The 15,834-nt window shown below is 33.1% G+C and overlaps 4 protein-coding genes across 7 annotated transcripts in view; 2 read left to right on the top strand and 2 right to left on the bottom strand.

Moving 5' to 3' along the window:
• Positions 1-1,138: 1,138 nt before the first annotated feature.
• LOC112726877 (uncharacterized) lies at positions 1,139-4,799 on the bottom strand. 3 transcript variants are annotated; one of them, XM_029290589.2, is made up of 6 exons: positions 4,042-4,799; positions 2,823-3,565; positions 2,632-2,745; positions 2,297-2,451; positions 1,998-2,199; positions 1,139-1,595 (listed from the first exon to the last, which is right to left on the bottom strand). In XM_029290589.2, the coding sequence occupies exons 2-6, from the start codon at positions 3,363-3,365 to the stop codon at positions 1,410-1,412; spliced, it is 1,200 nt and encodes a 399-aa protein (XP_029146422.1). In that variant the 5' UTR covers positions 3,366-3,565; positions 4,042-4,799; the 3' UTR covers positions 1,139-1,409. The 3 variants fall into 3 exon arrangements, with proteins under 3 accessions (XP_029146422.1, XP_029146421.1, XP_025632198.1); XM_029290588.2 differs by having other exon boundaries at positions 2,823-3,943; positions 4,042-4,460; XM_025776413.3 differs by having other exon boundaries at positions 2,823-4,678.
• Positions 4,800-7,116: 2,317 nt separating this feature from the next.
• LOC112726876 (RAN GTPase-activating protein 1-like) lies at positions 7,117-8,833 on the top strand. Its single transcript, XM_025776412.3, has 2 exons — positions 7,117-7,555; positions 7,780-8,833. The coding sequence occupies exons 1-2, from the start codon at positions 7,237-7,239 to the stop codon at positions 8,115-8,117; spliced, it is 657 nt and encodes a 218-aa protein (XP_025632197.1). The 5' UTR covers positions 7,117-7,236; the 3' UTR covers positions 8,118-8,833.
• A 9-nt stretch (positions 8,834-8,842) lies between these two features.
• LOC112726875 (chloroplast stem-loop binding protein of 41 kDa a, chloroplastic) lies at positions 8,843-12,064 on the bottom strand. The gene is made up of 6 exons (XM_025776411.3): positions 11,341-12,064; positions 10,940-11,061; positions 10,538-10,640; positions 10,301-10,439; positions 9,467-9,744; positions 8,843-9,129 (listed from the first exon to the last, which is right to left on the bottom strand). Exons 1-6 carry the CDS (start codon positions 11,743-11,745, stop codon positions 8,947-8,949), a joined length of 1,230 nt encoding a protein of 409 aa, XP_025632196.1. The 5' UTR covers positions 11,746-12,064; the 3' UTR covers positions 8,843-8,946.
• Positions 12,065-13,490: 1,426 nt separating this feature from the next.
• LOC112726874 (probable transmembrane GTPase FZO-like, chloroplastic) overlaps positions 13,491-15,834 on the top strand; it is a 56,770-nt gene continuing 54,426 nt past the window's right edge. For both annotated transcript variants that reach the window (XM_072208812.1, XM_025776410.3), the window contains exons 1-2: positions 13,491-14,146; positions 15,164-15,726. In XM_072208812.1, the coding sequence (XP_072064913.1) occupies positions 13,648-14,146; positions 15,164-15,726 (1,062 nt within the window). In that variant the 5' untranslated portion in view covers positions 13,491-13,647. The remainder of the gene's footprint in view (positions 14,147-15,163; positions 15,727-15,834) is intronic.

The raw sequence follows: 15,834 nt of genomic DNA, 5'->3' as shown, positions 1-15,834 counted from the left end.
CACCCCCCATCTCATAACTATCCGACCTGTCCGGAAACCGACACCGAACAGGTTCATCAATTGAAGGTAACTTAATTAATTCAAAGAACAAAAATTATTTTATTTAGCTTTATAGAATTTCAATTCAATAAAATTAAAATTTAGTTTAGTATAATATGAACTGAATTTCGGTATTTTATCACAAATTAAAGAAATTTTGAAAGCTATTATATTCTATATGGGAGGTTTGCATGCAATAATATTATATTGACATCTCATCTTGATTATATTTCAGCAGAAGTATCGCTTTCGACCACTGATTGGTTATCAATTATTTTTCCTTCTCTTTCCTCACCATTTATTTGAGATTCAATTAATTAATTAATGATTTAGCATAGTTAGAGCCGCATGTACCTTATTTTTAATTCAAAAATATTATTTACACATTAAAATCAATTATATATATATAATTTAATATCTTTTAAATTATATATTATATTTTAATATATATTTTATACTAATAATTAATTTTTATGATTAATTTTAATGTATACTTGTTTTTAATCATATAGGTTAATTAACATACTATTTTTTACAGTAAAAAAAAATATTTTTTTGCTATTAAAAAATTTGAAACAATAAATATAGAAAATTAATTTTTAATTAATTAATATTAACTAATTTTTTATTGTAAAAAAAATTTAAAATATTATTTGATATTGGTTAAAAATATTAACTCATCAGTTAAACTCCATTAAAAAATAGTCACCAAAAAACTCCATTAAAAAATAGATGGGGTTGGAATTTTCATCGCACAAGAGTCAATAATTGTGAGATATTTGATATTTAAGTGTCTTTTTTGATAATACAAAGGTCATTCAAATTGATGCCCCTAATTAATTACAATCATGTTACAAAAAATAAGCTTTTAACCAATCACTTTATAAAAATACATATTTAGTATTAAAAAATTTGAGTATCTATGTTACCGAGTCATATTTGATTATTTCGGTAGTTAATTGCTCTGATTATGTCATAGAATATTTTTGAATTAATTATGTAGTTTAGGTAAAAAGGTGACCAATCAAATGTCCTAATTTATAGAAAAACTTATAAGATGGCATGCATAAGAAAGAAAGCGAAACATGTGCTAAAAGCCTAAAAATAAATTGAGATTGGTGAGAGGTCATCCCTATATTTAGTATTTTATGTAAAAAGAAACAAAGTAATGCAACATCTCTATTTACACATGGCCACGATTTCAAGTCCTTTCAGACTCAAACTTTTACATGTGCAAACATAGAAACATCTACCCACTTTGCAAAAAATTTAACCTAACATATGACTATGAAAAGTTTCATAATGAGGAACAACTGGCCTAAAAGTTTGATCATAATACATATGAAACTAGGAGGATGAAACTTGATCTTCTATTTTCCAAGTTTCAAATTAAGATCAATATTTTCTTTAGCTCCATTAACATTGGGAGTTCTAGCTGTTGAAAGTCCGGTTTGCAACTCATGGGCCGCCGGAGGGAAGAAATAATAAAAAGGTTGCTCCTGTTGATTGAACCGGTTGAACGCTTGCGGTTGGGGAACTTGATCTTCTATAGTACCCTTTAGCAAATGCAAAATCGAAATTAAGAATGAAATTAGTATTACAACTTCAGAAGCAACTAAATATTGTCACATTAGATGGAAAAATGAAATTAGCAAAAAATAGAAAACAAAGGCAAAGATTGAATTATAAAAATTTGACTAAATACCCTTTTTGGTCTCTGATCATTTGTCCGAAACAGTAATCCACAATTCAAAAAGTACTAACCAGTCCCCAACTATTTAAGTAAATGGTCTAAGCAGCCCCTAACATGTCAGCATGTCACCATTTACTGGAATAATTAAGAATCATTCGGGATTTTTGAATTGTAAAGAGCCGCTTTGTAAGGACAAATGGTTAGGAACCAAAAAGGACATTTATTCAAAAAATTTTAAACCAAACAAACAAATGATTTTTCCTACCTGAAAAGATGGAGATTCAGATTCAGGATTGTCCTGATTGGGAATCTCTAGGAAAGCCGAAAAAGGCTTCGTCTGTGAAGGCGGGGATGAAGTAGGAGTAGGAGGAGCCAATGTTAGAAAATCTCCATTGAAATTCTCATTTTCTTTGCTTCTTTTCCTTGAGTTTAGCTCTGAGTTGGAAGCAGAACATGATGGCAGTTCCCTGCAGATGATTAATATAGTGCATGGTGAGACAAAACAACATTTGCAAGTTGCAACTACAATAATGTGATAGAAGAAACAATTAAAAAATCAACAACCTTAGACTTGAATTGCCAGCATCATAATTGAATCCACTATTACACAAAGTTGCAGCATTCATTTGCATCTCGGCAAACGGATGCAACTTATAATTGTAAGCAGGCACAGGAGGAGCATCCAGGCAGAAGGGGTAAGGCCTCTTCACGCCAATAATCTGTATCAAGTTTCAAACCTCTACATTATCGACAAACAAATTCCCAGGGTAGTGAAGTTTACCTTAATGTCTTGCTACATGATTTTACTTAATTCACTAAAAAAGCATGATCCAAAACCAAGGAATTCGGTATTTGTTGGAATTACAAAAATTGGAATTACTATGGCAAATTGCAATTACCTTCTCGGCTTGCCTTGCTAACAGGTCGTTAACATTACAATTTTGGTTTGAAGGGGGCTCTTTTGAGTAATGAAGCATTGGTGGTGTTGACATTCCGGACGGCGAGACATTAACCTACATATCCCAGAAAACAAATCTTAACAAAGATCACAAGTGAAAACACTTCATACAAGAAGTTATCTCAATCTTACCATGGAAGTCAATTGATGATGAAATTGTGGTGCTCTCGGCCCCAAATTAGGCAAAGGCCAAAAAGGATTGGATTCAAAAGAAAAGCTTGGTAGAAACTGTATAGCTGCAGGATCAACCACAAACATCTCCTTCTCAAATCCTGAACTGTTTGTCAATGGAACAGTGCCGGTGCCCGGAACCTTAGCATCCAACATCTGTTGTTGGAGTGACATAGGCCTAAATTCAGCTTGTGATCTAGGAGCAGGTTGAATTGAGTGATGAAAGTTTTGGATCGGTGGATGCATATATGTAGGTTTTGTTGATGCAATTGGATCTTCTTGTTGATGCAATTGAAGGGTAGCAGAATTCTTCTTCTGCAGTTCTTCTATCCTTATCTTCTCAAGCTTTGCCACACCAAGTCCTCTCTGTGGCACCTTTCTCTGCTTCGGCTTCTTCGAAGATCTACCGCCGCCGCTACCGCCACTACCATTCCCATTACCATCGCTACTATAGTTTTGTATTTGAAGCTCTTGAGCTACTTTTGTATTATGATCATCTTCCATTTAATTGGAAAAGAAAAAAGAATAAAAGAATGCTTGCCAGCTACTCTCTCTCTCGAATAATGTGTGTGCTTTCGGAAAATCTAGAACAGAATCTTTTAAACATAAATGAAAAATCTTCAAGAGAATCAGAACAAGGATAGGGTCAAACTCTTTTTTTGATATCTCAAAACAGCAACACACACAGAATCCGGAACCATAATCTGAGAGGGAAAAAAAAAGATCTAATCAAATCTAAGTTTCACAAAAAGAGGGATTTTTCATTATTGAAGATTTACCCGAGAATCTCGCTGGTGAAGGAATCTTCACTAACAACAAACCCACAAAGACAGCCAACTATTGAGCAAAGATTTGAAAAATTTAAGATTCTAAATATCTTTCTTAAAATTCAGTTGTAGTCTACATGATGATGCAGAACCAATGTCGGAACGAACACAGGAAATGATAAAAGATAATTTTTTTTTAAGAAAAAGCCTAAATCTTTTCAAAATTCAAACTCATGTGAATCTAATCTACACGAGGTTTACGAGTGATCATTAAAATTTCACTATTTTGTAGCCAAAATCCTCGCTCAAATCTCCCTGAACACATTAAAAACTAAATTAACCCAATCACATTTTTTTATAAACAACAGATTAAAAACAAAAAAAAAAAAAGTAAGCAAGAAAAATTAACTAACCTTCGTTGGTCTTGGAACGAGAAGAGTATGAACGAGAGGGAGCAAGAATGTGACGGCAGCGACAAGAACACCACGGACGATGAAACTTGGACCAGGCAAAGAAGCTGGCGACGCGAGGAACTGGACCTGGCGGCGGACGACGAGGCCGCTGGACCAGGCGAAGAAGCTGGCGACGCGCCAAGAAAAGAAGCTGGCGAAGAACGGCGGGACGACGGCGGTGAGAAGAACGTCGGCGACAATGGAGGCTAGGGTTTGTCACTTTTTTTTCTTTCTTTGAGAGAGGGAAGCTTGGTTCTGATTTCTGAAGGTGTCAAGGTGACTGAGCGGAATGGCCGGCGTCGCCGGTGGGGGAGACTTCTGTGAAAAGTTGTGTTCTGGGGGTGGGGGTACTGTAGCGATTAGCGAAGAGGAATGGGGGTGAGGACTGAGGCGTTCTTTTTCTTAATAACGCGCAAAACGACGTCGCTTCACAAGAACCGACCGGGCCCCTTTCGGTCCCACTGGCCGGTTCCAGCTGGTTCAGCGGCTTTCAGCCGGTTCATCCAACGTGCATTTCTTTGATTTTTTTCATTATATCTGTGCTTCCGTTTTTTATTGTTCAATTACCACAAAAAGCACAAATTTTCCATGCATCGTCAGGAAGGCACTTGGCCATTTTGATTGCTCTTATTGTAAGAGGATTGACATGGGATTTCCCTTCAGAAGTTTTGGTGATTCTTGTTGTTTGCATTGTGATGGGTGTACTTGGCAGCTTCCATACATGCTTCCTTCTATGGACAGCCATAAATACCAAAAGAGAAGAAAACCATATCAACACAAGTGATAAAAGTACACTTCTCAACAAACGTGCGAAATCTAACTAATTTGACTTGTAATCATTTTTAGTCTCTTAATTAGTAATTTCACATTGGAGTATTAAAATTAAAAAATATTAATTTAAATGCCTTTATTCTTTTCATAAAAATTCAGTTAGATCGAGTTAGATTAGGCGAATTTTCACTAATACAATTTGGATTTGGATTAGAAAAATCAATAAACACAAAATAAAAAACATGCACCCCAAAATATTTAATTATTCTTCCAATTTTATAATTTTATTAAATTTATAATTAAGTATTTATAAAATTTTTAATTAAATTTTTTGTTTTTAATTTTATAATTAAATATTTTTTGTATAAAAAATAATAAAATTAATGAAAAATTTTTCTCAAAAAATATATAGACAAATATCTAATTAGATCCTTAATTGTTAATATATTTGATTTACAAAAAATATTTCGTTAATCTAATACTTTTTATACAAATAAAGACTTAATTATAAAATTAAATATGATATAAAAATTTAGTTAAAATTTTTAAAATATAAATATTTAATTACAAATTTAAAAAATTTATAGAGCTAATAGAGTAATTACACATTTACTCAAAAAATAAAATGTAGCGGTTATATCATTATTTATTATCGAAGAATAAACAAGAAGAAAAAGACATTAGAACTGTCTAAAGTGGCAAAATATGATCACATCAATATTTTTTTGAAATAAAAAGCTCAACACAATAAGGTAAAGCATCAACGTCTCAAGAGAAAAGTATTAAACAGATAAAATAAAATAATTCCTAATCATCTTTGACAAAAGCCATCAATAGCCCAAATGATCAAATATCACTCCACTCTTTATAACTCTTAATCGACCTATTAACTACTCCTGCAAGATTCCTGAAAATTCTATCATTCATTTTCAACCAAGTTCTCCAAATGATAACAATGAAACTAAACTCACAATATTTTTAGAGCTGACTCAACACCGAAAATGACATAGAAACTATTATAAAAAAATTTGGATCTTGAAAACCATTTCAGATAAATGTGTGAAATCCAGAAATCATTATAAGAATTTACTCGTTCAATTGACATCATATGAATTAATGTTAAATAGCTTTTAAATGGTGTATTGGAGTTATTGACCAATATGTATATCATAATCTTAATCTTAATATTATACCTCATCTTTGCAACAATATGTATATTCAGGACGGATTTAGAAATATTATCATAGGAGCCAACAACATATATAATATTAAAAAAGTATGCAAAAAATTATATAATGTAAAATGTATTATAAAAATATATCGATAGAGAATATATTTTAAAGCACAAAAAATATGTATGTACTTTTTATCAACAAAATGGTCAATTCTTCGTATCATAAAATTCATCGATAATAGAATCTGTGTCAAATTTTTTAGCAATTTTATTTTCAATATAATTAAAATACAATTAGCAAGAAATTCATCTTTCATTTTGTTTTTGAGTTATTCTTCACAATATTTATAGTTGAAAAAGATCTCTCAATTGTAGTAGTTGAAAGAGAAAGAATTAATACCAAATGAATCAAGAAAAATGAATCAAGAAAGATACTAACAAGAAAAAAAAAAAATCCACTTTATGAGATTTAAAAATTTTTATTTAATTAAAAAATATTAGTAATAATATTTTTTTAAATTTTTTTAATATTGTTACTTACTTTTTAGATATTAAAAATCATTAATATTTAGATTATACTGGACTTTTATTTATATTAAATTAAATATTAAATAAATTTTAAAAAAAATTAAATTATATTTAATAATTTATTACTATTAATTTTTTCTTTTTAAATGTTGGGCCGAGGCCTCCCCTTCCCTCTATTCTTTTTTTTTTTTTAAAAAAATCTTTTTTAATATGCATACTATGGTTCTTTGATTTTGTTTCAGACTTCATGATAATTAACAGACTTCATGATTTGGTCGACAAAATTATGTGATGATTAATATCACATTTTTACCACAATATAACATAGTTTAGGTGTGATAGTTCTTTGAAAGAATCTAAATTTCATGGTTGATTAGGTTTATATTGATTCTTGATTGTTTCTGATAAGAAAAGGTATTACATAATTATTGTACTTCTTTATTCTTTGGACATCATTACTCTGTTCATGACTTATGGAATGGGCTGCTTTTGTTGTGTATTGTGTGTTGCAAACTTAAATGCTTTTTGTTGTTGTGGTAGATACACAAACTAAGCTTTGTGGCTAGAGAGAGTAGGAATAATTATATGAAATTTGTTGTTATTTTACATGAGTAATTTTATATCTCATTGTTTTCTAGTACTATACTAGAATTGAAATGTATGGATTTGTTAGACACTTGTAAATGTGGTTGTTGCATGTGTTTCCTGGTTGGTTGATATGGATTCCACAGCACAGACATACCAATTACCAACATCGCCCACTTTCAATCAAGTTATGGCCCCCTAGCCAGGGTACTAGGCTAATGCTTGCTGAACGAATGACCAAGAACCTTACAACTCCATCCATTTTCTCAAGAAAGTATGGGCTGCTTAGCAAAGAAGAGGCTGAGGAGGATGCTAAGCAAATTGAAGAAATTGCTTTTACAACTACAACCCAGCACTTTGAGAAGGAGCCTGATGGTGATGGGAGTTCTGCAGTGCAAATTTATGCCAAGGAATCGAGTAAGCTCGTGGTGGAGGTTTTGAAAAGGGATCTAGATCCTCTAAAGTGAAGAAGTTGGTAAAGTGAAGTTGGTAGTGGGGCACATATTTCATAGAAGTTACAAAATCAATTGCGATTAACCCTTTACTTTACCACTTTATCAATTTCTTCACTTTAGAGGATTCAAATTCTTTGAAAAGAGGCCTGAGAGTGAAACTGTTTTTGACATATCTGGTGGTCGCAGAGCCTTCGTTGACACAGGAAGCTGCAGAACTGTTGGAGCCATTGAGGGCACCAAGCTCTTATACTAAGATATGTTTCAGTAACAGAAGTTTTGGCTTGGAAGCTGCTCAAGTTGCTGAATCCATCCTACTGTCAATTAAGGATCAATTGAAGGAAGTAGACTGGTCGGATTTTGTTGGTGGCAGGCCGGAAGCAGAAGCTCTTGAAGTGATGACTATATTCTCTTGTGCACTGGAAGGTTGTGTTTTAAGGTATCTTAACCTGTCAAATAATGCCACAGGTGAAAAGGGAGTTAGAGCATTTCAGTCCCTCCTAAAACCACAAAATAACTTGGAGTAGCTTTATTTAATGAATGATGGTATATCAGAGGAAACTGCAAAACTAGTATCTGAATTGATTCCTTCAACCGAGAAGCTCAGGGTTCTTCATTTTCATAATAACATGACTGGAGATGAAGGGGCAATTGCTATTTCTGAAATTGTGAAACAGTCTGCAGCTGTTCATCTACCAGGGTAGGTTCTGATGGTGGAGTTGTCCTGGCTGAAGCACTTGGAACTTGTAAACACTTGAAGAAGCTTGACTTGCATGACAACATGTTTGGTGTGGATGATGGTGCAGAATCCCTGCAAATGCTCTCAAGGAATCTGCACCATCACTGGAAGTTCTGGATATGGCTGGAAATGACATTACTGCAAATGTTGCTTCATCTTTAGTGGCATGTATATCATCAAAACAGTTCCTTGCCAAGTTGAATATGTCTGAGAATGAACTGAAGGATGAAGGTGCAATTTTGTTGGTGGTTTTGTTGAATAATCTACTAGAATCTGGAATACCTAATATCTACTCTTTTATTATCTATTTTTATTTTATCTTTGCCTTAGTTTTACATAATGATGGATTTAAACTTTTATGGCCATGTAGTAGAATAGAAATGATTTCTCAAAGTATGATAGATCTTTATTGGTAACAAATATGTTTGAGATTTGAGATATTTTTTGGTGTTATCTATTTTCATAGTAAAGAACTTGATCTCTGTTGGAGGTGTAGATCATATTCATAGATTCTTTTTCTGAACAGGTAGAGAAGTAACTTTCTTCTGTAATACACTTTGTCAAATTAATGTTTATACATAATTTTTTTAATCAAAAAGAAAGAAATTATATATGGATCACACAGGTACTGGAACTTTCAAAGCCTCTAATATCTTATCATCTAACTCAAATTTGATTGGCTTCTTGTCTCTCCCAATCTTTACATACTCCTCAAACCTCTCCTTGAGGTCTTCAGGGAGGTTTGTAGTAGGACTCCATCCCAATTTTGTTTGGGCTGCTCTTGGTTCAGCATAGAAGTGCTGCATAATAAATACATAAGTTCAATGAGGAAAAAAGACATTAAGTTCATAAAAAAATTATCTGACTTGTATAATTGAGTGTCTAAGAAAAATACATTATTAAAAGTGTTCATATATTGCAAGGATTTTGACAAAATAAACTCCAAAAGATGTAAATAATAAAGTGATCCCCCCAAAAATATGTTCTATTTGAGAAAATGAACCAAACATATATTACTAAACTTATTAACAAGATGCTAGCACAGCAATCTCTTCTTATAAACTTATAACCACTTCAATGATCTGTGTGATTAGTAAAGTTAGATCACAAAAGTGCAAGTTAAAAGCAATTTTTTACCATGTTGCGGAAAGGGAAAGCTTTCTTTGCATCAACACCAACAGCTTTTGGATCATAATGGACAATGTTCACTGGGCGCCCTGCAGCTTGAGCACACAGTTTTGCCATTCCATCTAGAGTCACAGCACGGTTACTCACACAGTTGAAGATGCTGTTCTTTGCAGCTTCTGGTTTCTCAACAGCTAGAGTAAGCATTGAAGACAAGTCCCTAACATGAGATATGTTGGTCAGTTGCAGTCCTGACCCCGGAATCAGTACTGGCCTGTCCCGGACAATCCCTGCGAATGGCGCGACACTTACTCTTTCTCAGAATAGATACCATTAACTATATCAATAAAAAAGTTATTCAAAACTGATAGAAACTAAAGACAAGGAAAAATGTGAGGAATGTTTCTGATGTTTATTGAGTGTGCCTATGATACAATACAAACTACCTATTTATAACAGAGGGAATAAACTAAAAAGAATTAACATAGTATCACCCTAATTATGATACATATGTTCACATATTCAAACAAATACTATAACTAGTTCTTAAGGTTATATCAGTTTATCTTCGATACAAATCTCCGTAGTAGTTCCTCAGATTCAAGGTTTTCACTAATTTGGTCCCTCATATCCCAATGGTATCCGAGATTGAGCATAGTGCGATTGGGATATGAGGGACCAAATTGGTGAAAGCTGTGAATTTGAGAGACTACGGGAGTTTAGTTTATATATTGTCCCATAAGTGAAAGTGTTTGACTTAATTACTATCTTAGAGGTTATTTAAATGTAAAGTAGGTAGCTATTAACACCAAAAACAAAGCTTGTTTGAGGGTATTTTCCACTTACTATCAAAGAACCACTCTTCACAATCTTTGTTGTTGCCAGAACCAATCATGTACTGAGGCCTAAATGATGCCCAACTGCTGAAAGTTTCTTCAAGGTATTTCTCCACTGCAACATGGCCAGCATCAGCTTTAACAGTATCCTACAACACCATCAGAAAGGATTATCACTTTTTAGCACATTTTCATAGTGGTTAATAAGCTATAAGGGATCACAATGATTTCTTTTTTTTAACATTACCCCTTCAACATGTGGAAGCTCATCTGTAGGTTTGTAGATTCCAGCACTACTTATGAACAGGAATTGCTTGGCACTAGAGCTCTTTGCCCAATCTATCACCGGCCTGCAAGTGAAGATTCTCATTTGCACATGTATCTTACATATTCCATGAACTTAAGAACCATTATACAGGTATCATTAACTAAAATGACATTGTTTAGGTACTTATTTGCAAGTATATCAATCTTTCAAAGATTAAATTGGTAGTTTGCAGTAATGTCGCTTGATCCATGTAGCCGATCTCATTTACTAGTACAAGATTTGGATGTTAATGTATTTTAATATTGTGGTATGCTATCTTAAAGTAAGAGAAATTGTAAACAAAATCAAAGCTTGAACACAAGAAGAACAAAATTTACAAACCTCACAGTCTCTAGATCCTTGCCATTGTTGTCCAAAACCACATCAAACACTTCCCCTCCGACAATACTCCCTACATCTGCCGGATTTCCCCACACTGTCTGGCCTCCAGCACTCACAATTTCCTAAACATTTTGTCAAACTCCAGAATATTCATTCAATGCAAGAATCTAAATCCAGTGAGAACAACAACTTGATCCTCAAAAGAATGAAACACTGACAAACTAAACTAGTCCCAATCGATTATGGACCGATAATTTCATACTTAAAAGACGAACGCTAGACGAATTAGTCCTTAACAAATCACCTTATTAAACAAAGATATTTTCATATTCATGCATTTTTTGTGCTTTGATAACATGTTATTGAGAATCATAGTAGTAAGATAGAAATAGAGGACTAACTGAGAATCTGTTAAAAGGTGGTTTCTTCATCTTATCTGAGGATTCTTCACCAACAGTGAGTATGGTAACAGAATGGCCAGAACCAAGAAGCTCCTTTGCAAAGTAGAATCCAATCACAGCATGTCCTCCACTGTTGGTGTTCACAATAAGAACCTTCTTCTTCACTGCAGCACTTGCATTGATGCTGAAAGCAGCACCACCATCATTGTTGCTTGTTGCAAAAAGCCTGGATGATGATGAAGGGTATGCTAGAAAGGTTGGAGAAGAAGCTGAAAAAATAGAAGAAGAAGGAAGGGAAGAAGAGAAAGAAAGGCGTGAAGTTGAAGAATGTGAGAGTGGAAAGAGGTTGGAAGAGAAAGCAGAGAAGAGCAAAGAAGCTGAAGAAGAAGAAGAAAGTGTGGCCATTGAGTTTGTTGAATTCTTTTGCTTTCTTGGTTCCTCAAAGACAATGAAGAATGAGAACCAACAGTTTCAGATAAAGTAACCAACAATTAGAGTTATGGTTTGGAAATATTGTAAGAATTTGATTGAGAGGTGAATTACTCTTACAAAAAATTTCCTCAGATATCAATAAGTAGTGAATGTATTTGTTATGAATCAATAGTTATGGTGTTATACTTGCATGTCACATCAGTTTTTTTTGTGTGTAGTGATGTTAACCACATGATTTTGTAGGTTGATCTTATTGTATACTAAGCATTACTTCCCATTCTATAGGTTAAGTGCACACAAGTTTTCTTTTAGTTTGAGTTATAGATAATTTGGTTTAACTTCTATAGAGATTATTTGTGAAAGAATTAAATAAAAAAATTAGAATAATTTATTTTTAGATGCATGTTATGGTGTCTATATATAATTGTCTAATTTACTAAAAAACAAAAAAATAAAAATTAGACAAATTCTTTGATGCCTATAAATTTGGTATCGAAATTACCGAACTTGTCTTTTAGGATAAGTTTTAAATATTTAAAAATTATTTATTTTTTTTATTTTTTAAATTAAATATTAACTTTTATCTTATTTTAGTAATTTAGGTAAAGATATATAGACACCATAATATGCATCTAAAAGACACCAAAAAAATAATATGCATCTAAAAATTAATATTTAATTTAAAAATATAAAAATAAATAATTTTTAAATATTCAAAACTTCCCACAGAAGATAAGTTCCACACCAAACTTATAGACACAAAAAATTTTGTCTTATTTTTATTTCAATAAATAATTTCAATTTTATTTTTAAGTGTAATCTTTCACTAACTTTTTAAAAAATACTATATAAACACAACAAATCAAATACTATATATTTCTCTGTATTTATACATATTAATTTACATACTTTTTATAATTAAATAATTAATCACAAAAAACCAAACTTGCAATAATAAAATAATAAAAAATTTTATGAACACTAAATATATTTTTATACAATAATTAATTAGTAAATAATTTTTAATATACACTTAATATATTTGTTTTTTTAATCCCATATTGATTAAAAAAAATTAGTAAGAATTCTATCACGTAAAAACTAAACATAGTTAAACAATAATATACGTAAATTTTTTTCACACGTGTTAATATTAATTAAATTAGTAAGTATTGTATATCTTCAATTGTGTGATAAACTCCGGGGAGTTTATTTATCCAAGAGAGAGAAAGTATAGGGAGCCAACGACCTAAATGAAAGTTTAGAAAGTATTAGAGATATAATTATAATTATTAGTGTTACATTATCCTGTCAGGTTACGTTTTTGGGATGAGTGGTTTTAAGATATGGTATTAAAGTTCTAGATTTAGAAGGTTAAGAGTTCAAATCTTTGTGAACCCAAAATTAGCTTTTTATAACATGAGATGTTTAGGATGGTTATTCTGGATAGTATAGGTAATGTTCATTTTATTCATAAACCAAAGATTTAGCCCATTGTACACAGTATGTTTAGGCCATTGGCTCCCTAGCACTACTCTTTATCCAATTATCAAATAATGGTTAATCCATTTCTTTTCCATCTTACAAGAAGCTTAAGATCAAAAATAGAATTATATCATGTTTAACATGCCCATAAATTTGCTTTAAGTAAATTGTTATCAACTGAAGTGGACCGCCATGTGCCCATGTTTGAATGGTCCACTAATGGAAACCAATCAGGAAATGGATAAAATCAATATAATTCAGTGACTCCCATAAACTCTTCCCCGATAACCCAATCTCTCTCTCTCTCTCTCTCTTCTACTTTCTAGTATCTACACAGATTCACACATTCAACTGAACCTCCTCCAACAAAAAGATTCCTCCGCCATATCCATGGTGCCCGTCATTTTCACCCAGCGCACCTCCATCACCACCAGGCCTTACTCCTTCTCCTCTTATTCTTCTTCACACTTCACCCCTCGCTTCCTCACTCTTCCCCGCACTCACCACACGTCTTCATGCTCAATTTCCAATAATGCCCCTGACCAGTCCACCAATCCGCAAAAGCAACTTCTCCGCTCGCAGCAACAACCACGGACGCTGTTCCCCGGTGGCTACAAGAGGCCAGAACTCAAGGTCCCCACGCTGGTTCTCCAGCTTCGAACCGACGAAGTGTTCGATTCAAATGCCTTGGATCTGGTGGACAAGGCCGTTTCCAAGTTCGTTGGGGTTGTTGTGCTCTCTGCTGCCGGCGACGATAGCGGTGGCAGGCTTTATGAGGCTGCTTGCGTCTTGAAGAATCTTCTTAGAGAACGCGCCTACTTGCTCGTCTCTGAGCGTGTCGATATCGCTGCCGCTGCTGGTGCTACCGGAGTTCTCCTCTCCGATAAAGGTTTTATTTTATTTTATAATTCTATTTATTTATTTATCTATCAATGTTTTTTTTTAAATAACTAGTAAGGGAAAAAAAAAAAAAACTAACTTTCCAGAGGTTTTCACTTCCAATTTCCAACATCATTAGCAATATCAAGTGCATTTAGAAAATCTCCCTATTTTAAGTGTCTTTTAACTTAATTGGGACTTAATTTTTGAATGTTAAATCCATATTTTGTATTACTTTGATATATCAAATAGAGTATATGATAGTTTTGGATGTACTGGTTTTGATAGAGCCACCTTTTGCTGTTGAATCCATGCGTGTTAGTTACATTAACTGAATGAATGTAGTTGTAGAAATCGGCTGAAATAGGCTATGTAACATAGGCGGAGTTAAATAGTGAATGTGACAATGAGAGGAAATTCCTGTGAGCTTTAGGGTATGTTTTGAGTGGAGGCTTTGGAGAGCAATGCAAAGGGGGATTAAACCTCATCCACAAATTTTATTTCTTCCGACGGCAACGGTTTTGAAGGTCTTTGTTAACACTCCAAAACCCACCGAATGCCCCATTTTCAAGTTCCCCCAAATTGGGAGGTTTTATGAGATTCAAATTTATATTACCTTTTTATTCCTAATAAATATTTGTATTACCATTTATTGCCATTTACTTTTTATGAATAATAATTTAATAAAGGACAAAATTGTAGACATATATAGCAAGCCCTTCAAACCTTCCTTCTATTTATTTTAAACTCTTGCATGCAATGATTCTCACCTAAGCATCTGATGAGTTTGACGCCTCTTGGTTGACATGATAAATGAGGTTTTGCAGAAAATTGTTATAATGTAAAATATTTTTGCATGGGTACTTTATTGAAGCTAAATGCAAGTAAATATATATATTATTTAAAGTGGTGAAGCCGTAAAAAATGAACCCCCCCTCCCCCAACAACAACAAACAACAACAAAAAATTCTGTTGTTTTTAATGTCTTACATTCTATGTGCTTTCTTTATTCTTTTCTCTCTTGCAGGTCTTCCCACTGTTGTTGCTAGAAATACTATGTTGGATTCGAAATCTGAATCGGTGGTACTTCCCTTGGTAGCTAGGATTGTCCAAACAATAGATGCTGCAGTGAATGCAACTAAATCCGAAGGTGCTGATTTTCTTATATATGGTAGTGTTGATCCGAAAGATCTTAGCAAGGAAGTCAATTCTGTGCGTGAAAATGTGAAGATACCTATTTTTGTCTCGTGGAATTTGCATGGAGACAGGATGTCTTATGCTGAGGCTTCAAGTTTACTTGCTTCTGGTGGTAGTGGTTTTGTGACTACTTTGGAAGGTTTTAGTTTGTTAGAAGATGATTTCCTGCGCAAACTATTTGACATGCAGTATGCAAATGATAAGATAACACTGGATGGTGTTTCTGGCATTTTGAATAAGCATACATTATCGAACGTGGATACTGATCTTCACAGTGAAGCGGAGGTTGTGGCTGGGTTCATTAAATTGGAGGATAAGGAGAAACAGTTAATAGAAACAGAGAAATTGGTGTTGAATGAAGCTATAGAAGTTATAAAAAAGGCTGCACCACTGGTGATCTTTTAATTAAAAAATTTGGTATTTGAAGAAAATACTTTTTTCATTATTTTTTATTTTGACCACTGTATTGTTTACTCTCTGTTGAACTGGGATTGGTTTCAC

The sequence above is a fragment of the Arachis hypogaea genome, chromosome 12, assembly GCF_003086295.3.
Source record: "Arachis hypogaea cultivar Tifrunner chromosome 12, arahy.Tifrunner.gnm2.J5K5, whole genome shotgun sequence".
Classification (NCBI taxonomy): Eukaryota; Viridiplantae; Streptophyta; class Magnoliopsida; order Fabales; family Fabaceae; genus Arachis; species Arachis hypogaea.
The sequence above is the reverse complement of the archived record's forward strand: the minus strand, read 5'-3'. Positions and strand labels throughout refer to the sequence as shown.